Raw genomic sequence first — 27,720 nt, 5'->3', positions numbered from 1 at the left:
CTTACACAAAACACAAATGCAGGTCGCTGTTCCGAAGCGAGTTGGGTTAGGTGAGAACTTATTAGCCACACTAAAGTACATCCAGTATGTTATGAATATTGAAGTTCATTCATCATGTCGTATCAAAGCGGGTAAAATATTAAGTGGTTGTCATACTAAAATGCACCCAGTATGTGACGATATAATCATCCAGTATGCCATGACATCCAGGAACTCACAAAGTATGTCGCACGTACTGGAACGCATCCAGTAGGCCACGTCGAATACCGGTATCATAAACTTACATCCAGTAACGAAATACTGGAACTCGTCTAATATGCCTGACATCTTGGCACTCATCAACTATGTCGCGGCATGCCAGAACGCATCCAGTAGGCTGCGTCATATACGAGTCAATATAAGTTGTAGGGTACTAAAATACATCCTGAATGTCATGACATACCGTAACTCATCTAGCAGGTCATGACAAGTTAGGACTCATCAAGTATGTCACGACACACCTGAACGCATTCAGTATGCTGCGTCAAATACGGGTACAATATTTATGATGCATGATTCATAAACCCCAAGACTGCAGGTAACGACAAACACACTCAAATATTGTACCGTATTCTACAATACTCAAGTGGTTGCAAAATAAAATGCGTCCAAAGAACGATATACTGTAATTCATCTAATATGTCATGACATCCTGGCATTCTTCAGTATGTCGCGACATACTGGAAAACATCCAGTATGCCGCTTCGAATACGGGTACGATATTCAGTTAATTAAAATACATTCTAGTATGTCACAACATACTGGAACTTATCTAATATGCCGTAACGTCCTGGCTCGTCAAGTATGTATCGACACACTGGAACTCATCTAGTACGGCATTGATGAAAAGGCAGTGAGTATGCAGGCGAGCTGGTGATAGTTAATCATGATGTTTAGAACCCGTGACTGGTGGTGAGAAGAAAAAAACACTTTAAAGTCGAAGGAGAAGACGTTTTAAAAGCATCCAAATCATTTCTTTTCTTTCGCTTCTTGTACACCAACAAATCCTTTCCGAGACATACACTTCCTTCATAATGCACCGATGTGACTCTTATATACATATGATTCAGTCACTGAATGATCTCTTCGAAAATGTTCGTATAGTCATTCTGGATACAATCATCACCAACTTCCCTCCCAGACACGTCCTTTGTTCAAAATGCTGCGATCAACCTTTCAAGCACCCTAAGCATTAGCACCCTTCGTTCACGTTACACGGAAAGACATATCCAAACCGTTCACTCTAATAATGTTGTCCTCCGGTCACACTCTTTGTTTACTATGCACGTAAAAAACAATTTTAATTGAATGGACACGGTTGTATTCCAAAGAGTGCTTTTGACTTACTGTCAAGTTCCCTTGAGGCCTGGGAAATACAATGTCCTCTTGTTTTGGTTATTACTGCTTCTCTTATATTCCTATTTATATCATTAGACTTTTTCATACAAAGCTTTCGTCTCTGACCAAGCTGCCGTACAATTGTTACATTCACCATTATCCTTTGCTATTACTTAGTTTGACGCGTGTATTTTTACGTTCATTTTATGTTCTAGTAACCTATCGTTACTAGAACGAACAGATGTCAAGATGTGTGAACGATAGTTTACTAGCACAAAAGAAACGTAATAATAAACACAGCGAATTCGGTAATAGCGAGACATGTTGGGGAATGTAAAAACTTTACGGCGGGTTGATCGGAGAGGGAAGTTTTGTACACAGAGCCTAGTGATATCAAGAGGATCGTAAGAGAAACAATAAAGGCCCGTTCACACTCTTGCGACCGAGTGCGACCGAGTACGACTGAGAGAGACGAGTTCTCTTAAAACTTGCTAAATGTTTTTAAAATGAGGGAACAAACTGGCATTGTGGCGCCATCTATGCGGTGACCCTAGAACTGCATTTCACAAGAGCGAAGGTTTTGCGGGATTTCCGAGGTCAAATGTGCGTAATACTCATAGAAAGGCTCGTTTACAACATTGACAAAAGTTTTTCGAGCCAAGAAAGAAAGGATAATGCGCGAGAAATAAAAAAAAATATGCCGGACCGCAGAGTTTACACTGCTTCCCAATAGATGGCACCAGTGTGTTTTCTGGTTTAAGAAGTTGTAAGGAACCTAGGTTCGCAAGAGTAGCAAGAGTGTGAACGGGCCTTTAGAATCAAAACATAATGAAATTGTATTTCCCAGGCCTCGATGCAACTCCAAAGGAAGTAAAAAAAGTGCTTGGAATATAACCTTGTCCATATAGGTTTATTTTTTTATTTTTTTTACCTTCACTGTGAGCAAAGAGTGTGGCTGGAAGAAAAGGGTTTTAGGGGTAAAGGGTTCGGATGTGTCTAAAAGTTATTTCCGTGCAACATGAACATAGTGTCTTAGTGCTTACTGTGTTTAAAAAACAGTGTTGGGTAAAATACATCTAAAAAAATTTAAAGTAAAGTATAAAGTAAATGAGAGGTTAGGTACTCCAAGTAAAGTACAAAGTATACCGGGCGAAATGTACCTAAAGTAAAATAATATAAATGTAATGTACTGTCAAACGAAAACATACAAGAATATTTGTTAACACAATATTTCATAATGCCGTTTCATTCCCCTATACAGTATTTTTTAAAGTGGTATGCATTTTACCAGGGTGATCGGAAATGCATCAGTTATTTTCAGAAATGGCGGCAAATATTGGATAAAGTCAAGTGGTCACAGTGTAATAATTTTCGGAAATGGTGCCAAGTTCAGAAGTCCCTTTGCTTCCTGAATTCGGCACCGCTTGCACTGGCTCGAGTCCCAAGAATGTTAAATGTGCTAATAAAGAGCATGACATTCTCCCCGTAGCTTGCGCAAGCAATCCTCTTGTGGAGGAGTGTCCTCTTCTAATTTTTTTAACCTCCTGGCTTTTGCTGGCCGAGCAAGAAGTAGCGAGAGTTCCAAAGGCGAGCCGCCCCCAGAACAAAGGGAACGATGTATTGTCTGCTAGAGCTTTTGATGAGAGTAGAACATCCCTTCCAGTATTTCTTAAGAGTTTACATTCACAGCCTTGCTATGCAAATTTGAAAATACCAAATTTGGGAAATGTGCCTTTAAGTCGAGAATTGTACTTTCCTCGGAAATTACCAACAAAAAATATTTTAAGTAAAGTGTAAGTACTAGCCCAGAGAATGTACTTCAAGTAAAGTACAAGTTTTCTACACCTATTTCAAGTGATACTTTAAAATACAATATACTTAAAGTCCTTCCCAACACTTAACAGATCAATCGCAGCATTTTAAACAAATTACGTGTTTAGGAGGGAAGTTGGTGATGATCGTATAGAGAATGACTGGACATCTCTAAGAGGCTATTCGGTAACTGATTCATATGTATCTAAGAGTCCACTCGGTGCATTGTAGACGAAGTTTATGTCCGGGAGAGGATTTGTTGGTGTCTATGTGGAGTATACAAGGCGCGAGAGAAAATAAACAATTTAGCTTCGTTTGAGACGTAACCTCCTGTGCCTTTTTCTTCGACTTTAAAGTTTCCAATTTTTTTCCTCACCACAGTCTTGGGTTTTAAACAGTCTCGGAGTTTAAACAGTTCCAGGATGTCACGACATCCTGGAACTCTCCAAGTATGTTGCGACATACTGGAATGCATCGAGTATGCCGCGGCAAAGACGGGTACAATATTCAAGTGGCCAGATTGGGTGGCAAAACTGAGATAACGATTCAAGTCCTTTATCTCGGACATTTTGACATCTGATATAAAGTCCATGAGAGTTTGCTATTTGCTACCCTTACTTCAGGTTACACCCGTGAAGCGTCATTGTCCGAGTTTCCTGTCATGGGAGCAACTAAGACAGCAGAAGATACTATGCTACTTCGCAACCAGACGTGTCCGTCGTCTTCTCAGATAACATCTGTGACGCTCCCCTCTCATGCTACAGCGTCACGTGTCAGTGTTCACGGCTATGAAGTCTACGTTCACTTGTTTCTAAACTGCGAACTGTTCAGAAAAGCCTTCCTAGACGTACACGTTACTGTCCCATATAGAAGTACTCTGAAGGTGCTTTTACACAAAAAATAAGTGATTTTTTTTCTTATACGATACAAGGTTGCGATAAGAGTCACATAATTTGACGCGCTTCTCTTTTTGCTATATATCAAGGTAAATAAGAACTACGATTTTTTTTAAATCGAATAAATCATAATTGTCGGATTAACATTAGAATAACGTGATTTCAAAATTCAGTCAACGTAGCAAGAATATGGTGACCCTTTATCAATACATGTACTTCTGAACATAGTAGATTGACTGATCAATTCGTCCAATTTGTCCGATCACTGATAACAATGCGGTAGAAAAATGTTCTGTACATTTAAGGTACAGTTTAATTAACAACTTTTCTTATGTAACCCCACTATACTAGAGCAAAAAAAAATTATTTTTAAAGTGACAGCTTTACACGTGACGCTTAGCAGAGATTTCGAGCTTGTGGGCTGTCGTCGCCGCAATGAAAAAACGTCTTTTCACTCCCCTCTTGGTGCGAGGAGGGGGAAGGAGAAGCCCTTCTATCCCCTTTTGGTGCGAGGAGAGGGAAGCCGGGTTTTCCCGTCGGCCGGGCGGCCAACTCGCAGCGCGGAGAGAGAAGAGAGGAGGGAGCCGGTGGCATCCCGCCGGTAACGACGCGACGAAGGGAGTGTCTTCGTGCCGTGTGTTTCAAACACTCGTTTTCAGTTATTTCTCGCGTTGCACGAAATCCCATTTTGACAGTATCCAGTCGCAACGCGTAATGTTGGATAGTTTTGGAAACTTCCACCGCGCTTATCGATTTACTTTACGCATTACTGAGCACTGGTGGCAGTCGTCAGTGGCATCCACGACGACAACCACGACCGCTATGGGAATTAACCACGTCGCACCTCCATCCTCATGTGCATAACGGTACCATTACACCCACTTCGCGCGATCGTCCTACAGCTACCGCTTTCGTTTCTTCGCACATTGTGGATGAAAAATACCACTTCTCTTTTTTTTTTTTTTTTAGTTAACGATTAGCTTTTTTTTCTCACGTTCTAATTTGCTTGCAATAAACATTACTTTTCGAATTTTTGTTTCTTTCTTTCGCATTTTGACTTGATTGCAATATATGTTACGAGACAGACGAACAAAGCATAAGGTAGAAAAAAAGCTCAATGCTCCGATATGCTCAGAACTGCTCTCTGTTCGTTTCCAGTCTGATATAAATCTTCCTTGCTTAATGATTATTTGATTGTAGTACAAATTGCACATAAAAAGCACTAAATTATAAACAAACGGTAATTGAAACCATTTCGTCGTTTACCCTGAGACTGGGGTTTTTTTTGAAGAGCAGAAGTAACGGAAAAAACAGATAGGTCTCAAACTCAGCTACACGTTTATTTCAACAACTTCCTCTTATATAGTTCGTTTTCGTCGTCAACAACCAATCACATACGACTTGTCCTTTGCACCGTGACTTTACAGGTTCCACTCTATCACAAAAGAAGCGGACACTCCCAACGTTTCCAAGTGACAAGGTTCTAGCAGAAGATATGCCTCACAAAGCTTCAAGCAACTCTTTGTGATATGCCTCACAAAGCAAAGCTTTGTGAGGCATATCTTCTGCTAGAACCTTGTCACTTGGAAACGTTGGGAGTGTCCGCTTCTTTTGTGATAGAGTGGAACCTGTAAAGTCACGGTGCAAAGGACAAGTCGTATGTGATTGGTTGTTGACGACGAAAACGAACTATATAAGAGGAAGTTGTTGAAATAAACGTGTAGCTGAGTTTGAGACCTATCTGTTTTTTCTGTTACTTCTGCTCTTCAAAAAAAAAAAAACAGTCTCAGGGTAAACGACGAAATGGTTGACTTCCACCAGCTAGCCTGTACTTTGACTCTTTTCTCGGTAATTGAAAACTATTTTAGAATTGTTTTTGTCGGAAAGATTTATTTAAATCGTCATAGTAGAACTGGTCGGGTTTAAATCACGATTTAAATCATGATTTAACTCATCTTGATATTTATTTTCCCCTCTGCGATATGCAGATTTTGGGTTGTTTGTTACGCCTCAATTTTAACACGGCTTGATCTCTATTTTTAAAAAGTATGCACACGATTTAGGATGCAACATTTGTACGCCTTTATATAATCTGGAGTGCGCCACCTGGACTTTTAACACAATTTAGAGTGCACTTTTTTCATTATTTACTTGTTTTAGATTTTATTTCCCCTTTAAATTTAAAGCAAGTATAACCCAAAATATTAGATATACATACAACACATGTAATTCTAGCTAACACATCTTTTTGGACACATTTAGAAATGATAACGGAATGAATGCAAAGGTGCAAGAGAGATGGACAATAATAACGATAATATTCCCTGGAGAGGGGAAACAAGGGGGACGAAAGGACAAACACAAATCTCGAAACGCAGTTAGGTGGCTGGTGCGTGACAGAAAATTCGCGTGGTCCTGGTATCGAACCATGAACCTCTCCCTTAGCAGTGGAGAGCTCTACCAATTGAGTTAACCAGGAGTTAGACGTCAGTTAAGCAAACGCGTTTTAACAGCTGACACCAGTCTAACACAAACAAGGGTGAACGGCCTGCATTTTAAGGTTATGATGATAATGCAATTAATGCATTGGTGCAAGCGTCCTGGACAAGAATAACGATAATATTACCGTTATTCTTGTTGGTGTTAGACTGGTGGCTGCTGTTCAAATGAAATAAATGCGTACAAATGTTTGGGAAGTACTTACGTTACTAAACAGTCTCTATTTAATATATATTTATTTGCATTTATTACATAACTCAGTGTAGCGGTTGTACCAAGGAGGAGCTAGTTATAAATTCGCATTTATAAATGCATGCCGTATTTATAAATGCGAATTTTGATATGTCAGTAAACATGCATGTCTGCGCAGTGTCATGTGAATCCGAGTGCCGCCACCTCACGCGTTCCTTTTTTAATGTGCTAAGTGACGACGAGTTCCCCCATGACAAATTTTCCTACGTGACCCATCGTCCCGTTACAAGTTGGCCTGTGACGAATCGGCATGTGACGAATGGACCTACACCTGGCCAGTCCACACGGGCATGTACAAAATATAGAAGCCTCTCTTATCTATGAACACATCTATCGAACTGTACAGGGATGAAGGGTGTCCCTGTGATAAGACTTCAACCAACACAATGAAGTTCGGTCAGTTCAAACCCTTTGGGTCATTGTCCTTTATTTATAAACGTATATATGTCCTATTTAGCTTCATTCTAGTAAAGTTTGACAATCATTCTATACTATATCTGTCTGCTACATTTTCGTATCATTTTTCCCGATTGTATTCCGCATTACCATTTGTCCATGCTTATTATTACCGTACTTGCTTGGGGTGCGCAGTAAAGGTATTTATTTGCTTCTTTATTCTTTTGCTCTGTTTTCTTCTGTTTTGTGTTTTACTCACAAGGCACCGGAAAGATAATAAGTTTGAAAGTGTGGTGCATTGTGAAAAAAAAAACACTTGTTTAGATTTTCTCGTTCTTTTTTTTTCTTTTTTTTCAATGCGTATGTACTGTAGCGGACAACATAAGCTAAAGCAGTCTTCTTTTTTTTTTCTTTTTTTTTTTTTTTGGTGTGCCTGTGATTTCTTTAAGGAAGCTGTGCCCCGAGCTAGGAATTGGAATGCGAAGTTGAGCTCCCATACCTTTTGAGTTCTGATTATTCGACACAAGTCCATTTGGGGTTTTTGACGTGCCAAACCAACCAAAAACATCTGGAACGCCTCAGCGAAGGACTGACGATTAATCTTCAGTCCTCTGTTGGGGCGTGCCACATGCCGTTTGCTTTAACACGTCGAAAACCCCAATTGGATTTTTATCGAATATTCCGAACTCAAAAGGTATGGCGTGCAACCAAAAGCTCGATTACACAAGCCCCTTTTGAGCAAGAGACCTCCGTCAGATTGTAGGCACCTCAACCGGGACTCGAATCCGCTACCCGGTATTCGAACCCACCACCTGGGGACTTGAACCCTCCACCTAGAGATCCATAGGCCGGCGTTTTGCCTCGGAGCAACCATGGCGGCTGACTATTTGACAAATTGAGAGAGATTATGGAGCGTTGGGGAACAGCAGACAAAGAAGAAGACCGGATCGGGTGTTTCAGCTCGGTTTGTCCACGGAGGTAGACATTTTAATACGACTATTCTGAGACCTACGCACTAACATCTTCAAGAAATAAACGCGGGGCGGAGTTTATTGTGTTTAAGCATCTTGCTTTGTTATTCGGTGTCTATCTCACATTGACTTCCTCGTTTCTTACGCTTTCCTTTAGGAAACGCAGACAGCGTCGTTTTCTTACAGTGCCCGGAACGCGTTTCTAGAGAGCGTTAGGCAACCGTGTTTGCACATCAGATACGGCAGGACGCGTTCTCCGTTACTAATTGCGCATATACAGGAGTCTTCTGTGGGAGCGTATGCGCAGTTACTAACGGAGGGCGCGTCCTACCGGGCGTACGCTCCCACAGAAGACTCTCGTATATGCGCAGTGCGTACTTCAGAGGCCATCATTCCGTATCGGATGTGCAAGAACGGCTTCCTAAAACTCCCTTCTTTCTGACTGGTGTGTTTACCGTCCTATACCGCCCATGCATCGAAAGTCGTCCCGCAGTGGCACCGAATGACGTTACAAAGAAAAAGCCGGAGTGTCGTGCTGTCGGATGTCGCGACCCTGACGAAAAAGCACGAGCGAACGCGAGTGTCGCAGTCGTCGTGGCATCCCAACTCCTGACTGCACGAAGCTTCCGTAGACTGTCAAGCTGGAGAGCGAGCAGAACAGGCGTCTGCCATCTCCATCACCGCTGCTGTATGTCACCGCCAGGATCGCGACCGGCGGCGGCGTGAAACTTCTATGACGTCACCAAGCAAAAATCCAAAGACCACTTTTTTTTTTCTTTTTTGGACGCGGTAAACAAACGAGTCGGAGTCGCGTTCCAGGCACGAACCAAGATGCTCGTGCATCTTGGTTCGTTACCTGCTCTTATCGGCTAATGACGCGATTTCGATGGCCGTGAAACAATGCTAAGGTGTTTGGGAGTAGCTACGCCTTGCGTTTCTTAAGCTGTCAGTTACTATGCAGACCGCAAGTTCGTCTGCTTCTTGAGCAGTGGTTGTTGTGCCGTCTAAAACACCGAGCTCTGATTGAAAGATGGTGGGTAGACCTCAAAGTAAGCTGCTTTGAGGTCTACCCACTATCCTTCACTCGGAGCCAATCAGAGCTCGGCGTTCCGACGTCACCACAACCCCCCCGAAAGAAGCAGACAAACTTGCGCTCCGCATAGTTAATCGTGCAGATAAAAACCGGGAAGCACAAATTTTCATGTTTCGTTTTCATTTATCGTTTCCTTTCATCGCCCGCAGGGGGTTTTGCATAAAGGGGGTAGGAGGGCGAAACATCAGAGTACCTGTTAACTATCACAAAAAGAAAAATACACTAAAACATCTGTTAGGTTAGTTACATTTCAAATGTGGCAGTCAGGAAAGAATTTAGAAAATTGGCAGAGTCCTGCAAGGTTACAATATTATCCAGGAGTAAATTCCATTCGGGGAGTTATAACTGCAGTGGAGATAATTTAAAGGTGTCAGTTCTAGGAATAGTGGGATGAAGTTTGTATGAGTTGCCTTTGCGCGAGGAAACATGGCTGGCAGTTCGACAACGTGCAGGGTGTTCGAATTTTTAATTCGAACATATTCTTGGTGGGTACGCAGACGACGTGAGTGAGGATGTGACTGGAACGACTACGTCACACTCCTAAGCGCCATTCTTGGCAGGGCTTGCGGCGCACTTTTTGGGCGCCATTTTTTAATCGAATTAACGTGAATTTTCAAAATTAATTTTTGAAAAAACCATTACAATCCTGCAAATTATTTTAAGTGGTATTGTAATTTCCGTCAATACTGCAATTTCAACATGACCCCTAAAACCAATAATTAAAAAGTTACTTAACAGAAATTAGTCAACTTATGAAGATTATTCCCTCATCTAACATCCGCCGAGCCCAATAAATACATGCTGAAGACGGTGTGGCTCCATGTTGAATAGTCTGTAACTTATCTATATACTATAAAGTATGACTGATGTGGATTCCAGAGGACAGAAACATATTCAAGCTTGGGTCGAATGAGAAAAGAATGTGCAATCAATTTTCTTTTCCAAGTGGCCAGATAAAGATGACGCCTTAAAAACTTGAGGGTTGTATTAGCGTTAGCTGTGATGTAGGTAATGTGGGGTTCTTATGAAAGGTTTTATGTGAAATTGACCCCAAGATGCTTGTAGGACTAGACATTTTCGATAGCAGTATTTAAAAGTGTGTACTTCAACTGAGGAGGAGAACGCTGGTCAGTCAAGTTCATGCATTTCGTTTCTGAACCGTTTATTTCTATCTGCCACTCCTGACACCATGCTTCGACGAGTGATCGTCTAACATCACAGGGTCCTCCAGGAGTTCAATCTTTCTATACAACATACTATCGCCAGTATACAGCCTTATGTCGGATTGAATAGAGGAGGGCAAATCATTCGTGCAAATAAGAAAGAGCAGCGGACCAAGCACGGTTGCCCTTTGATGTGATGAATTCCTATATTCCCTAATGAATGTTCTGAGTACGATTAAAAATAAAGGCTGGGATTCACTCCTCTATAGACGGATTTATTTTTATCTATATTATTTTTAGCATGAGAGGGCAATAAAATACGTGATCTAAAGTTTTTTTTTATCAATAAAAATGGTACGAGTTTTTTTTCCGCGAATGTAAGTCTCTATGAATATCATTAGTGAGCTAAAAAAGCTTTTTTCGCAGGAGTGTGATTTTTTGAAACCGTGCTGGTCCACAAAGATAAGATTATTAGCACATAAGAAGTTCATTATACACGAAAATGCAATGTACTCCATAAGTTTGCTACGAGTACAAGTTAAGGATATTGGCCTATATTTAGAAAATTCATTTCTTGAACCATCTTTATGAATCGGAATCACTCGGGCATGTTTCCAGTCATTGAGTACTTCATCATTGTCTAGGGATTGTTGAAAATAAAAGCAGGTAGATAAGAACAGCTTGAGGAGTTTTGACGAAATGTTGTCCGCATCTGGAGCTGTGTTTGTTGGTAGTTCCTCTATTAGTTTCAAAAAGTCAGCCACAGAAATGTTTACATTAGTCATATTGTATTTCTCATCACATTTCAGGCAATAGATCTGAATTGTTCAAATGTCCCCAGAAAGAAGGTTGGTGAAGTACTGACTGATATGTTCACCTGTTTCCTGGCACTCGACTCATCCCCGTTCTCATTCGTGAAACAAATGGTATTTTCAATTTGTTTTGGTTTAATAGTCGACCAGAACTTTTTAGGGGTACTCCTCATATTATTACTAATTTATATTTAAAAAAAAATCTTCAGTTTGGCATTTCTTTACTTTACGGGTACACGTTCAAGGTTACATGTTACCTGATATTGATTGTACTTCTCCCACGTATTTGCGGACTGTGAAAACTTTACAACCCTGAATAACCGATTTTTTTTAAACTTCGAAGTCGCGTCAGTCGTGTTAGAAGCCACGTTTTTTCAACACAAGGGTATACCTTTACGTGAACAAATAAATGAGTCAGCTAGTTCCAGAAACTTGTATTTGAGCAAACTCTACTTTTCGTCAACTGATCTAGAATCAAAATTGTGTTGCGTTGTGAATGAACTGGGCACGTGTTAGGTGTGCGTGTGACGTTACTTAACTTCATGACGTCGTGTTACACTCTAATGTTAGGTGACTCTAACGTCATAGAATTACGTGACGTCAGGATCTTTCGTGGTGGTTCCTTATCATGGTCCTTCATGCCGGTTTCTTCACAAACTTCGGCTGATAAAACACTTTTTGTGTTATAACTGTTTTAACGCCCCCCCCCCCCCCCCTTCCCTCCCCTTCTTGTGCGCAACGCTGCGGGAAAATACATCGTCAGTCGTCGTTGCGGTGCCAAGTTTGCCGACTTCCTCCGGAACAACCGGAGGGCCGCCATCATAGGGCTCGGCTGCTCGATCGGAGTCGTCTGCATCATGGCCGCCGTCCTGGTGGGAACACACTCCATCGCCGGCCCATGTTTCCCAAGTACGGTTCGTAGCCGCGCGATATGGGAATTTTGCAGAAACATTGCTTGCTAGTGGTTCGTGTGGGTCGCACCGTGGCGCGCGGCCATGGGAGAGTCACCTAACACCGTGGCGCACGGCCACGAAAATAAAGCAGTTTAGAGTTTATAAAAGAAAATGAAATAAAACTGTCAGGAAGTGTCACGTCGTCAGAAAGGGTTATACATCAGGGGTGAGTTCTAACATGCAATGCTGCGCAGACGCTTTATTTGGGTTCATACTGAAGAGTTTATCAACTTACATATGTCCCGCTGACAAGCCTTGTAAAGCCCCTGAAAAGAAAAAAAAATTTTTTTTTTTTTTAAACCGTCTGGTTGGGACACGTGTGTCAAGAAATAAGTTTTACGCGAAAAAAAAAAATTAGAGTAGTATTGACAGCGAGAGATTTATTTGAAATTGTGCGCGAAGTCCATGACGTCACGGGTCATTCCGGAATGATTATCTCGGTCGTGAAGGCGAAGCCGACCCACCTCTCCTCCACGTGCCTTAAATGCCGAGAGTGAAAACAACTGGAAAGGAGCTGACTGCCGACTAAATCGCGCTGTGCGCCGTCAATATTGCTCTAAACTTTTTTTTTTTTCAAGTAAACTCATTTTTTTGACACAAGTGTCCCAACCAGAGTGTTAAAAAAAAATTCTTTTCAGGGCTTTTTAAGCCACGGCCAGACCTTAATACGCGATGCAGTCTGCAGACTGGGTCATCCCTGTGTGACACTGGTCACACAAAAACTGTCTGCGGGCATGTTCGAAGAATCAGACATGATTCGAACATGCCTGAGGTTAGTCCGCAAATATTTTTATCATACATGTTTGCAGCGAACAATGTGTCTTTTGTATGGCACATGAACAGTGCCACTGCAGCTTCAAACAAGCGCAGCAGGATGGCCGGCAAATAGCACTTCATTGCCAGAATGCCTCTGCTTCCTTTCCCCATGAATCTGTGTACTTCAAAACCGTGTGGGTTCGTCAATGACTCCGGGCTAAGGTTTTTTTGTGTGTGTGTGTGTGTGTGTGTTTTTAATAAGGAGCCGTGTATGCGACTCGAATTTGGACGCGTGGTTCGACTTCAAGCTTACTGCAAAATGCCACTCATTTGTCCTAACTGAGAGCGAATGTTTTAACCCCTTCCAGGAACAGCACCCACGATAGACGTCTGCGAAACCGACTCCTGTCAAGCAATCGGTGAGTCTGTGCGAGACGACTTTTTTACTTTCGGCATCGACGATTGCAACTTGTGAAGGAATTCAGTAGCAGCTACATGACGCAAAAGAAGCGTATGCGTGTCCACCTTGCCGCAAAGCACTCGAAGAGCTCTTCACAGCGATCTACATGGGAGATCTGCGAAACACAAAGACCGTAGATATTTCCACGGCAACGTTTATCGGGCCCCGCTCCCCCAGAGGGTTTGAGAGGAGGGCGAAAAGGGTGGACCTAACTTTTTTTCTTATTATTTACTGCGGACTCCGGCCGGGTGCGGGTTCCCAAAAGTCGAAAACTATAAGCTTTAGATCCGTTCCCCGGTACACGAAAAATATAACCGTTGACGAAACGGACGACGTCACTTCCGGGTCCCGGACATTCCCGCACGACTGCCCTCCCTTTACCGGCAGCGTCAAATGCGCGAGTCCGTTTGTGCCGCACCCAAATGCCGCGAGTGCGGCATCTGGGTGCAGATGGCGGCGCGACATCGAAATGAGCGGCCCTATAGGAAGCGAACGGCACCGCAGCACTCGCGCTGGTGGCACATGTCTGTCGCGTTTACCTAACAACGGTTATCAATACTTGTAAGACACGTGCAGTGTAGATTTTATCAAGGGGCTTTAAGCGTTTTATTGAGGTCAGCGGTCACAACCAAGAACAGCTAGAAAAATCAAAGCCTCCGAACGCCCCCACCCATCCTCTATGGAACGTCATCCAATCGAATGGCGCCCACTCAGCAATTGGACGCGAGCCCGATGCCGAGCGGCCTTCGACGCGCTGATTAGACACGAGACCCAGCCGAACACTGATGCAGTACTCGTGACTAAATCGCGTCTTCGCTCGATCTCACTGCGATGACTTCCAAATTCTAGTGCACGGGCTTTGATTATTTAAGGCGGCATTGGCTCAAAGCACGTGGTCACGCTGCAACGCAGATGCGTGCAACAACTCGTAGAGTTGCTTACAGCACCCTTAAGTGCTTACGGCAACCTTAAGCGCAGAGACTGCAGCAGAGCATGAACGAGTCCCTGGACCCCTGCGACGACTTCTACCTGTTCGCCTGCCAACGCTGGGACAGCGAGCGGAACGAGTCCATCTGGGAGGCGGCGTCTAACCGCTCCCTGGAGGACTTCGAAGTTGCCAAGACGGCGCTCCTCGACGGACACTTTGAGTCCACGAACGAACCGGAGGCCTACCTCGTGGATTTCGTGCGCCACTGCGAGAACGGTAAGACGCCGTTCCGTCGTCGCCCCTGAACAATACCACGTAGAAGTCAAGGCCTTCGCATGACGTCATGCTCAGTGGATCCACCGACCCGCACCAAGCGGCAAACGCTCTGAAGCTCGCCGAGAGTATTCGCGGCAAAGCGGCAGACAAGTGCATCTTGGCAATGGCGTGTTCTCTCGTCGTGGGGCTGTACGAGGCTGCACAAAACACTCGTTTGCAAACAAATTCAATAGAGCCTTTGTAAAATCCCGTCAAGCAACATTGGTGGTCGCCATTTCCGGGTTACGAAATTGCAGAGGGTAAGAAAATTAGCCAAGAAAAGGCTAGGTGGCGTAAGCTACCGTCCAATATAAAGGTACAGCCGTTAGCATCCATCTATTCATGGGGAACGAAGCGGTTGATTGGATCCGAGTCCTCGCCTTATGATGACGCGGCGATCATTTCACATAGGAGCTGAGCCGAGTTCATGCCCAACGATGACGCAACCCTAATGTCTGATACGTGCCTAGAGTACGTGCCCAAACAATGGCGGTCTCGAATAATTGGTGCAATAGCAGCTAGATGGCGCGCATTTTCGAAAAGTGTTCATTGTGTGAATCTGCCTTAAGGCTTGCGTCGCTTTTTTTCCATTGGCCTACAGAACACCCACGGAGGACTGTAGAGGGCAAGGACCCCGTGATGCTGGAGTTGGACATCATGGGCGGCTACCCCCTTTTTTTGCCACAATGGAGGGCCGAGGGCTACGACTGGCTCAGGGCAGAGACACGGCTGGCCCACGTCGGACATAACCAGGCTCTGCTTTCAGTTCGTTTTCAGATCGATGGTCAGCGCAGGGACCGCAGGATTATTCAGGCGAGTGGAACTTAGCTATTATTCGCGCATGGGGCGGTAGCCTAGAAGTAACCATAGCTAATCCAAAGGTAGACGCACAAATATCGACTCTCGTGACAAGTTCTCCTGCTTTCTATTGTTTCGGGGTCAAGTGGTAGGAATCAGAGGATTGAACAATAGGAATCAATGATAAGAGGTTGCGTGTGATTCCCATTTCACAGTTAGGGAAAAGTAAGAGTCCGACGCGCGATAAGAAATATCCAGCGGCGCGAGCTTGCCACTTGGGCATGCAAGGGAAGTGCGCGCCAGACGCACGAATGTCTGGAATGACAGCTGCCAAAAGCACTCTTGTGCCATGGTCTATTGGCGCCGAGATGTTTCTGTGGCGCCTTCCTGTGTCTTCCACACGTGACGTCACGACCGGGATTTGCATCGCCGTGACGTCAGGAGAGGCGATTCTGGCTACTTGTCATCGGTTCCGACGACAAGTTCGATCGTGTGTTTAAAAAGCACAATGAAAGCTGGGAGCCATCGCGTTCTCAAATCAACCCCATCGAAGTTGACAGTCTGACAGTGCTCTTATGCCTATGGTTTTGCCCATAGTGGAGAGCCGATCATAGCGACGCTTTTGGTTGCGAGTGTTGGCAAGATAATAGAGGCAGGAAGTTTTTTTTTTTTTTTTAGTTGTCCCGTCTCCAGTGCCCAATTTCCTACCTTCGCTTTGGGTGTCTTGTGAGCTCTGAGCGAGCACGCAGGTTTAGCCAAAACAAGACGGGTGGCAACGAGCGCCTGTTGCAGGCTCGGCAATTGGGAAAAAAAAACTGCGCTTTGTGTTTTGCCGGTGTCAATACAGGCGTCTTCGCTACTGCTTGTGGGTCAGAAAATGAACTGCTAATCGTTAAACTGAAGAATTTTTTGCTCTCTTTATTTCAATTCTTTGAAGTTCAAGGTCGTAGTGTCATGGGCATTTCATAAATGTTCGTTGCTCATTGAAAGAACTGTGTGCGTCTGTGTTCGTCCTTCATGTGTTTTATTCTTTCTGTGTATTCTGTAGTTTTCAACGCGCTCTCCTACGTGTACTTAATCGCTAAACTGCTGCTAGTCTGAAAAAAAAAATCGACCTAAGCACTGTCTTTTAACTGGGATGTTGGCATGTATGATTCCTGTTGCGACGCCCAAGACCATTCCCTGGAAGCATCCTCACGACCATCTGTGATTTCCTGAACCTTGCAGCTCGACACTCAATCCTCGATGTTCCCACCTCAACTTTTGGGCAATGCGACAGCGGTGAATGGACTCAAAGGATTCCTTCGAACGGTTGCTACTCAGTACCGGTATCCCGACGGTGGAAACATCTCATGGGAAAATGACGCGTGGATGAAAGATATAAACCTTCAAATAGAAGAGATGCTTCAGTTTGCGAGGAGCCTTAATGAGGTAAGCGGTATCACAAAAGAAGGGTGTTTTTACAAACGTACTGAAGTTCCAGCCATATTGGCATTACCATATGCACTCATACAACCCATATATCATAATAACATATGTGAGAATTAAATGGCATATCACAGTGATATCTCGTTAACATGGACAGCTCTCCCCTCCCCCCCCCCCCCCCCCCCACCTTTAGCAAAACCAAAAGGTCCGTAATATGAGTTGTTTATAATAGCGAGACAAAAATGCATGTATTTACCCAGTTCATTCACAAAACGCTTGTTTATATAGCAGAATATCTACGTTATAGAGGTCTGTAATAACTAGACATGACAACCATGATAATTCGCACAGTTAAGTTTGATAGAAATAACAAAAACATGCAAGGGTTCTCAAGAGGTCAGTTTTGTCGTTTGGCCACGGCTACCTACCACACCTTCCCTGTCCGATGGCACATAAATGGCATTGTTTTCTTCTAGCTGTAGTTAAGAATCTTTTTGATTTGCGATATTTTAGGTAAATATATGTGCCGCACACCACCATCAATGTTTTGTGTTTTATATCTGTAACACACGCATAAGGCAAGGGAGATTGTTTTGAACCTTCTAAAAAGTGTTAAGTTCCTAAGTTTTAGATTTTGTTTTTTTCCTATGCGCATTTTGTTCGTCAATATAGAATATGGATAAGGTTCTGCATTTTCAAAGTCGTTGTTTACATTTTTTTTTTTTACAAAAACGGAGTGGTTTTTTTTTCTAGTTTATTTTTACCTAAAATTTGAAGTTTATCAAGTTTTTACTTATTGCAACCAAATAATCAGAGCTTTTCGGATGGTTGGTGTAGTTAGCCTTTGCAGAAAACAGCAGCCATTAAAGTTCTTAGAACTGAATCTTTATAAATAAAACAGCGGAGCTGAGCCCTCCATGAATTTACGGAACTAGGCGCAATTATTTAAATTCGTCAATCTGTGCCGAGACGAGGAAGCTTCAGCAGAATATATTAATTGGAATCCTGGTACTTCTCAAACGGCATTAGATCTTTTTTTTTTTTTACTGCTTGAAGTTTAAAGTTGTTGTTTACATGCTGCTGCTAAACAACTCCTGTTTCCCCACATGCGACATCAACTCTGACGTCTATTTAGGCTTCATATGGCGACGATAAAGCAGGATTGCATCAGAACTGAGAGAGTTGATCTTCTTGAAATTATTCGAGGTTTGATTTGTTCAGACTCCAGAGCCAGACCTAATGCATGTAATTCGTCATGTTGTTTGTCTGATCAGTACAGAGACGAATATTTATAAACATATTTGAGAATAAATTGAATAAATTAACTAATGCAATCTATTCAGTTTGCGGACGCAAGGCGGCGGAGAATTGTTTTGTACTGACTTCTGATTTTGTAGAACAAGGGAAGAATTATTTGACTGTCAACAACATATTCGAGAAAGCCTAGTTCGTCGATGCTGAAGACACACTTGCTTTGTGGATGATGATGCCTTTGTAAAGGAGGCTCGTGTTGCTCGCTTTGGCAAAAATCCAGCATGTATTTTTTTAGTGATAACAAAAAGTATTGATGTAAAATAGTGTTACTGTATGTAAAAAAGTATTTCGCACGGAAAAGTTCATGTCATTTCCCCCGACTGTCATTATATGTGATCAGTCAATCAGCGCGCGTCACGCGAGATGCTCGTTGTTAGGATTGCGAACCGATTCTCCGATCAGACTATTGAACTCGATGGAAGGGCATTAACTTTCCCGCGTAACAGCTAGGGTGTCACCCACAGCCCCGCTGACCTGTCATTATTTACTGACACGTCATTGAGTAATGATGCTGTATAATTGAAACGTGACTTTCGAGTGTTTTCTACGATAACGAGTATGTTGCCTGTGTTGAAAGTTGTACGCAGACGTAGAGGAGAAAATTTCATCACGGTAAACGAAAACCTTGAACGTTATCGTGTGGATATTGCGACATCAGCTGGAACTGATTTGTGAGAGCTTGCAATGTGTCCATAAGTACGTTATCGTGTGCGCTTGCTATCGCCCGCCGCAACGTATTGCTCCGAATTTCACATCGCTTTACACACAATGTGGCTTTAGAATTCATATGGCGCGCTTGTTTCCACTATGTGATTTTATCGTTCCTCTTACTGGTCTGGTGCTTCTTGATTCCTACCAACACTGATACTTGCAATCCTTCCCTCCACTTGAATTCTTCCGTCTTTTTTTTCTCGAAAGTTCATGGAGTGTTTACTATATTCAGGGGCAACTTTTTTTGGCATTAGGAGAGGAGAGCGCGCGCATAGCTTTAATCGGCACTTAAAATGGGAGAGAGCACGCGCGCCCGTACATCTAGTCTTGGGAAGTAATTTGAGTACATTATACTTAAAGCACTACTTTCAGGGGGTTTAGAATACTTGTACTTTGCTTCAACAACCTTCTCTGAGAATGCACTAGTACTTAAAGTCTTTTATGGTACTTTTCGAGGAAAGTGCAACCCCCTATTTCAAAATACATAACTCGAAATTGGTCCTGTTAAATATGTATCACAAAATGTTCTTTTGTCAACTCTTAATCCACTTGACTTTATTCAATATTTGCTGCCATTTCCGAAAATAACTGATGCACCCCTGATTATCTTTGGGACAATGCATACCAATTAAAAGAAATATAGGGGAATGAAAGGGCATCATGAAAGAATACTTGTACTCTTTCCTGATTCAGTTAAAAAGTACTTTTACTTTACTATGAGAGTACATTCTATTTGTGGTACTTTGCTAGAAGTACATTGCACCCAATGTACCTAATACTTTACTTAAAGTACGTAAGCTCGCATTTACTTTGTACTTTACTTCAAGTACTTTTTATGTGTTCTTTAGCCAACACATAAAATCACTGACACATTAACCCTCTGCTCGCTCTTATTATTTTAATGAGATTTAACCGGTCTACAGACCAGGCGTTGGCGATTACTCTTACTTACCTCAGCCGGTGTTTCAAATAAATACTACGGAACATCGCCTTGACTCTAGTAAGGGTAATTTTGATGCCACAAGCATTATCTTAGCTGGCCTGCTCAATAGGTCTCTGCTTGATTTCCCAAAATATTCAATAGAAAGTGGTTGAAAATGGTGAAAAAAACTGCATCCTTGACCATGCCGACAAAGACCGGGGAACACAGAATCTGCTGAGCGCAATCCATCACCTCGCAACGCCACCCCCAAGAAATTAATGTCACGTGACTTGGTCGGATGACGCGGTTACGTGCCTTCACAGTCCCCGCCATATTTAGCAAAGGAAATTAACGTTACGTTTCTTTGTGACAGTTTTTTAGTGAAATTCGGCTGATAAAACACTTTTGTGATCAAATAAATTGGGCTTTCTAATTAGCTGACTCATTTCAAGTAGGTCCACTACTTCTAAACCGGTCTAACAATTAGACTTTTTGGGATTATAAGAAAATTTTGCGAAATTATCTGTATGTGAGACGTCGAGAGGAATACAAGGCAGCCGCGATCCCTTTTAATTACAGTCACTGAACAGTTCAAGCAGACATTAGTCAATATAATTCCATCTTTGTAAAAGAAAAGAATCATCTTGGAATGTTATAAAATAAAAAATAAAAGGACTGTTTTCTTGCTTACTCGAAAGAATGGTTTTGTCACCCAGAGGTATCGTTCTCCATATGTACTTAATTATACTTTTGTAAAAGCCTTTTGTAATATTGAAATCTTCATTTAGCCTATCTACCCTAATCAGTTTTTTAATGAATCCGCTTTTTTCTACGGCAGTATAGTTATGAGCATTGAATATTAAAAAAAAACAAACATATTGTCAACATCTGGAATCGACAAATTACCTCTGCATTTCTTCAAAGTACTAAAACATAGTTGAAAAACCCCGAGACTGCGGGTAAACGACACAACACTAAAAAGTCTCTAATTTATATAAAATATTTTGGGAAATCAGACTAGAGACTTTTTAGTGTTGTGTCGTTTACCCGCAGTCTCGGGGTTTTTCAACCATGTGCAATGTACACCAGCTCGTTTGCGCCCTTACTTTTTGTTTACTAAAACATGCATAATGTACAACCGAGACGACGGACGAAAGAAGGGGTCAAACACAACACGTCTTGAACGTAGCTAACTAAATTTTATTAACACACCTTTACACTCCCATCCCAATTGTGTGACCCAAACCAACTCGCATTTTTGCTTACTTCGTCTAAAATCTACATTTATTTATTTTAAGGATATTTTAGCGATATTGTATTTTTGTGTCTTAGCTGGATACTGAAAATAGAGAAAGCGGTTTCCCTTCCCACAAATGTGGTGATAAGCACAGTATTTTTAATTTCTGATCGTTGCTTTTAGTCCGCACGCCCCATAAAAGTTCAGAACACCAAATTTCTTTCATCGGTTAATTCTATAGACTCCGCTTCTTTTTGTTCCTAACTCCCGTCATATTTTTCGTAAATCCCTACCCTGCGAGACTGAATATCTGCTCTCATACTTGACCTTGACTCCTAGAATGGCAGCGCTTTTTTGCATTTTCTTTTTTTTTACAAAACATTTCATAAAATTTCTTACAAACCTTTGCTTTACAAACTCGGTCAACTAAATCTCGATCCTTACGTGCTCTCCTGGAATACCTAATTTTCTAATTGTTCTGTTTGTTACTGTTTATTATGTTAATTTTTTGTCAGCTCATTGACTTCCGGCTTTCCTCGTGAGCCCGATTTAGGAGCCCATTTTACGCTATTTGCATAAATGACTTGCCTATTTATAGGGGCTGTTTGATTTTAATTCACACAGATTTATTACCGAAAGTCTGTAAAAAGTACGCTAATGCTGTTTGTGCAGGTGAGTTATACGGTCAGGGGGACATCATAGAGCCGGCTCATCTCCACAATAAGAAGGCTAATTAACTGTAATGTTTTAATTAACTCTTCAATTTTTAAAAATAAACATATTGTTTCAATTACAAACTTGCTCGAGCACCACTCAATCACTGTTATAGAACGACTTGAAGCACGTGGGAAATGCGGGGGTGCACCAAACTTACTTCTTATGCAGTAGATGCAAAGCTGGTGGAAGGGAGGGGAAGGGGAGGCCGGGGGGGGGGGGGGGGGGGGCTCGTATGATCAGATTATTATCCGGATTTCCCTAATGCTAGCTTTGCGCCAAAAGCACAAGTGGTAACATTAGTGCATCCTCGCGTTTCCCACGTTCTTCAAGTCACTTTAAAAATGACTGATTTAGTGTCTTTTTTTATTAATCTTAGCAAGTCTCTAAGTGAAACCGTGTATTTATCTTCAGTAATTAAATATTTAATAAAAATTAGTTAATTATTCGACTTATCGTAAAGATTAGCAAACTAATATTATCCTCCTGGCCGAATAACTCACCTGCATAATAAGCATTAGCGTAACTTTTACGTTGTTCTGTTTTAGTAAATGTGTTCAAATTAAAAGTAAATACCCTGTATAAATGACTTCCGAACAATTGGTGAAGAGGAAAAATCAACATGACCTCAATCGCGATTTAAATCACTATTTAAATTGTGATTTAATCTGACCAGTTTCAATTTGATTCGTTAAATCAAACTTTTCCAGCGAAAATACCACCGTAAATATTTTTATTCACCGTTTTTCTCATCGTTTGACGTTTTCAAAGTGTATTTTTCTAAACAAAATATTTTTAGCGAGCATGAATTATACAAGGCTGAACACGAGCAAAAACAAACGACTCTTCAAAGCAAATCGGAACGTAGAGGTTGATTTCTACCTTTCGCTTCAGTCGTCATTTTGTAATCGAGCGAAACAAAAAATAAAGCGTTTAATCTAACTTTAAGAAATCAAGTTGTTTTTGTTTTAATATGGCATAGATTTCATCAATAAAAAAGTTGTTAATTAAACTGTACTTTTGAAGAGCTACTAATAAATCTTGTTTAAATAGTTGGTTTCACGTTATATGCAAGTGAAGCCGAAAATACAAGCTCGTTGCCCTGGATGATGTATGTATGCACTGCACAAAGTGCGTTCTTTGCTGGGGCCCCAAAAGCCCGGAACTCGCTCTCGTAACTTCCGCTACACTCGCATATAAAGAAAAACGGTTAATAGATTTTTTTTTATCTTGCTTAAATAGGTTCATGACTGTTTCACTTCCAGCAATTGAAACCTTTCAACAGCATGCCAGAGCAGGGCGTTTCAAGGATGACAATTCAAGAACTTAGTAAGGCTATAACGGAGGTATGTCCTTTTCTGCTCTGAAATCATCCCGAGACCATTGTGATGCCCGTTCACAGAACCGCTTTCCCACAGGTAGATTGGCTCAAGTACTTCCGCCTGCTGACGTACCCTGCTTTCGGGAACGACACATCGCCAGTTTACATGACAGACGAGGACGTCGTACTTGTGAGAAATGTCGATCGACTCCGGGCTCTTGCCAAGTTTATGGAAAAGAAACAGCAAACAAGGTACAATTACAGCGCACACCAAACCTTAAGCCACCCACGCAGGCGTTTGACTTCGGTCGTATAGACGTTTGCAAGTGCGGCCTCCGGGCGACGCCATCTTGATGCTGGTGTGGGCAGATCCTCTGATAGTCAAGCATCGCTAAGGCGACGCTCTGACTCAGACGATGCTTCACTATCAGACTTGACTCAGCAATGCTTGACTATCAGACGATCTACCCACACCAGCAGGAAGATGGCGGCGCCCAGAGGCCGCACTTGCAAACGCCTATGCTTCGTTTTACTTTTAGTCCGAGTGCAACAGACGCTACGATCAGATGGAGCCAACCAAGCGGCGCTAAAAGTGCATCGTCACTGGCTAAACCAATCACAAGTGTCCATTACCCCCGCCGAGTGGCGGGACATGCAAGCACTTCCTAGATAGCAAGGCCGCGGTCCTGAATTTTTTTGACGTCACGTAAAGGAAGCCGACGCGGGACACAGATTGGACGCGAGTACTGCATCAGCATTCAGCGGTCCTTGGTGATTGGACCCCATGTCCCAGCCGAACGCTGACGAAGCATTCGCGTTCAGTTGGTGCCCCGCGTTGACCTCCTTTACGTGACGTCAAAAAATTTAGCAATATGGCCTTGCTTAAAGGAAGTGTTGGACAGACTCACCCTTTTGACCAAAAGTCTCTGGCGGCGGACTGACGGCCAAGCGTAGGTTGGTCCACACATTTACGTTGCACTGACCGCGTACCCTGTGATCTCTGTCAGCGTTTATGACGAGAGAACACACCACAGATTAGTGGAACGATGAATAAGTGAATGAATTGAGCTGAAGCTTTTTAATCGGGCGGCGCCTTGCACCATCTCGTCAAAGCTTCAAATAAATAAATAAGGGTAAGCCTTTTAACGGTATAATTCTAAATTCGTAATTAATAGAGCACGGTAAATAATACAATATCGCTACTATGCACGAGCATTAATTTACCATTCTCCACAATCGAAAGTGACGGCGGTTCCCTTTCGCAACCTGCAGCGCGCATTTTCCGCCCGACATAAAGGAAAAGTACAAAACAACTTTTTTTTTTTCCTTGATTAATGCCACCAGTCCGATAACCTGTGCGAGATGCTTCTACAACACCTATTTCTCGTCGCTGACTTTAAAGCAAATGCTTTTACTAAATACGAATCGCCTTGTGCCACTGGTGAAACCCTGCGACTATTTGTACAATGAAGTATTATATGTTCAGCCGTCTTTTTCTTTTCTCCACATGCTTTACAGAATGTATCTATGTCCTGATATCTTCTCTTCTAGCACTACTGCCCTGGTCTCAAACAACAACGAGTATCCCCTAGAATTTTCTTAGCTACTTTGCAATATTCATATATTCGAAGTCAGATCTACGAACTATCTATAAGGAATAACCGTTTATTACATTGTTAAAGTGTATTTCAAGGCTGAGGTAAAAGACTGCAAACAATAGGAACTAATAGGAAATAAATACGCATTCAGAAGTGTTCCAGAGCTGCACGATCGGTGGTGCCGGTGGGGTTTCTTGTCGTTAGGCGTCACAGGATATCACAGCGCACTCGGTAACAGACTAACGCAAATGTATGAACCAGCCTATTAAGGAGCGCTCGTGATTTCCTTGCTAAAAGAGTTCCATGCCCAAAATGATTTCACCAAGAATCCCAACTCGATTTTATAAGCTTCTTTCACGTTTCCTCACAGAGCAGTCGCAAACTACATCGGCTACAAGTCCCTCATAAACACCGTTTATTTTTCACCGCGAGAACAAGTCCTCGAGACGTACTACGAGTACATGTCACAGCATGGGTTGAACTTCAACCGAACAGAAAAGTGCAGAGAGATTGCCGAAAGCATGAGACTGGTGCTTTACCATCACTACTTCCGTATCAACAAGGCCAGATTAGAAAAGCAGAGAGCACTGGCAAGTACTTATGGCACTGTGCCACTTGGAAAAAATAACCATTGTAACGTTGCCATTGTGGAAATAATTTCTCAAACGTCTTGCAGACAAAACACATGTTGAAACAAGCGAAGGCCCAGTTCGGTTTGACGATACGCGCCGCTTCGTGGATCGGCCAACACGCCAAAGAGCTCCTCCTTCGAAAGGTAAGGTGTCGGCTGGAGAAGGGAGCCCTACTTCACCACACAATTATGGACACTGAAGATAAGCATTGCTCTTTTTGTGTTCGGGTGGCAGCGCCTTTAACCACTGAAAGGCAGATAATCTTACAATTCGGGCGTGAAAACTCCTTCGTTTTCAACTTCTGGCTCAGAAAGAGCAGCCCGCCATCTTTCTAAATATCTCGGTCAAATTTTCGCGAATTTTTTAAAAATCTTTTTTAATCTTTCTTCATGCGCCAAACTGGTAAAAACTTAGATAACCATCTTACCAGGGCTAGCCCCCCCCCCCCCCCCTTTAATTAATAAAATGGCGATTTGCAGTCCACATCTGTTTTCTTTTGTGATTGATGGAGCAAACTTGTCGCAGCTCGAACGTGTGAAAGCATTGGTTGGATACACTGACTGGCTGTTGAACCCCGACAACCTTTGGGATTTTTACGCCATGGTGAGTGGGTCTGTGCGCTCCTCCGCGTAAAAGGCGCTTTTCAACCCTCATACTTTAAAAGACTTATTCCAGGGAGGGGCTCCTAACAGCACAAAGCCATTCTTGAGAAGACTGACGTATCACAGAATCAAGAAGTACAGCCAGCAAATACGGGAGCTCACTTCGCCCAGAGAACCAGAGTGAGTAGAGTTCTGTGAAATACCAAGCGGGGAATCGGCCAGTAACGAAAATATTATCCTGAATAATTACCGACATGCATTTTCTTGGGTCAGAACCACACTCACATAATTGCTGCACATTTGGCTTAAAACGACAGATTTTGGTGCACAAAGAGATGCAAATTTATTTTCGACAACGATAAGCGCTATATTGTCTTGGGGAGCGTAGCTAAAGGTAATGGATGCCATGACACCCATTCGACTATATCGGCAGACAAACGAAGAAGAAAAACGTTGTAAGACCATAATGATAAACCCGAGACTGGGAACAATTAAAAAGTGACAATCAAGCAGACACCATTTTAAATTTGTTTTTATTTTCTCAGTCTCGGGTTTATCATTATGCAGTTAGTTCACCAGCTTGCCTGCGTTTTTCACATTCAACGCTGTAAGATAAATGGAAATAACGCCAAAACCGGACGGAGATCAAACCAACAGCCCATAATTTTTTATAGTTTAAAGCTTAAATTTACATGTTAATCATTCCTCTTTTCACAAATTACTGCTATTCACATTTCCTCCGCAAGTAAAATATATATGGGTGATTTCAGATAGGATCGCGCCAACGTGTGGCTGGTCAATATTTTTAAATCAACTGATGTTTTTATATGTTATTATCTATAGTCTAGTATAAACAAACCCACGACCATAAACCAGAAACCAGACCAGAAAAAAAAATTGGGGGATAGGAAAAATCGTAAGGCATGAAAAGGTGGACAGTTGCATTAACGTACACTGATGGAGGGGACACGTTTGAAACTGAATAACTTAAATTATAAAATTAGAAGAATTCTAATACTTTCTAAAAACAACCTATAAGTACAGCTTGCTTGTAGTATAAAGTAATATAATTTATTTAAATTTTATTTATTTTTCTAAAAATTTCCAAACTTGTTTGCTCGAACGACAAATGTCAAAATTTCGAGGCATGTATCTCGTGAAATAATTTAGTCCTTCTCATATAATTTGCAGTTAGTATTCTACTTACATATGGCTAATATTTAACAAATAAATTAGGTATTTTACTGATACAATAGTCGGGATATATTTAGGTAAACATGGGGAAAAAGCAAACAACAAACATTTCCGATGCCAATAAAAAAAAAACACCGCCTTCAATTTTTTTTTCTTTTTTAAAATTTGGGTATTTTGTCATAATCTATTTCGGCATAAATTTCTATTAAAAACATGTTGCATTATTTTGTTGAGCAAGAAGACACAACTCCCCAAAGCAGAATTCTTTTCCACAGCCTACACTTAGCAGTGCTCTATACGAGAGGTGACTCTGAGGTTCAGTTTCAGGAAACTAACACACATCTTTCACATATATTTATTCAGATGAGGTCACTGACAACTAGAGCAATACCTCATCCCCCTCTCGTCCACAGACATCACAGGAACGCACTCCCAAGCGTCCTTACGATGAAACTAGCTTTGATTTTGAACAGTTTCAAGAGGAGGTAGAACACAAATTCGAACTCATAATAGCCCGACTTGACCTGCATTCCGCACCCCACCCTCCTCCGCCATCAACCCCCCCG

The 27,720-nt window shown here is 42.2% G+C and overlaps 1 protein-coding gene across 2 annotated transcripts in view; it reads left to right on the top strand.

The window, feature by feature from the left end:
• LOC8043099 (neprilysin-11) overlaps nt 1–27,720 on the top strand; it is an 88,475-nt gene that overhangs the window by 42,511 nt on the left and 18,244 nt on the right. Inside the window, exons 3-13 of one of the 2 annotated variants that reach the window (XM_029994883.3) lie at nt 12,035–12,180; nt 13,349–13,399; nt 14,414–14,644; nt 15,285–15,496; nt 16,709–16,912; nt 23,073–23,153; nt 23,226–23,380; nt 25,097–25,316; nt 25,403–25,501; nt 25,884–25,961; nt 26,034–26,140. In XM_029994883.3, coding sequence (XP_029850743.2) covers nt 12,035–12,180; nt 13,349–13,399; nt 14,414–14,644; nt 15,285–15,496; nt 16,709–16,912; nt 23,073–23,153; nt 23,226–23,380; nt 25,097–25,316; nt 25,403–25,501; nt 25,884–25,961; nt 26,034–26,140 — 1,584 coding nt within the window. Of the gene's footprint in view, nt 1–12,034; nt 12,181–13,348; nt 13,400–14,413; nt 14,645–15,284; nt 15,497–16,708; nt 16,913–23,072; nt 23,154–23,225; nt 23,381–25,096; nt 25,317–25,402; nt 25,502–25,883; nt 25,962–26,033; nt 26,141–27,720 lie in introns of those variants that run through there. The other variant, XM_040215779.3, reaches the window with a different exon arrangement.

This window comes from Ixodes scapularis, unplaced genomic scaffold (genome assembly GCF_016920785.2).
Source record: "Ixodes scapularis isolate PalLabHiFi unplaced genomic scaffold, ASM1692078v2 PGA_scaffold5__190_contigs__length_132052651, whole genome shotgun sequence".
In the NCBI taxonomy this organism is placed as follows: domain Eukaryota; kingdom Metazoa; phylum Arthropoda; class Arachnida; order Ixodida; family Ixodidae; genus Ixodes; species Ixodes scapularis.
Note: the sequence above shows the minus strand (reverse complement) of the source record. Positions and strands in the feature narration are given on the sequence as shown.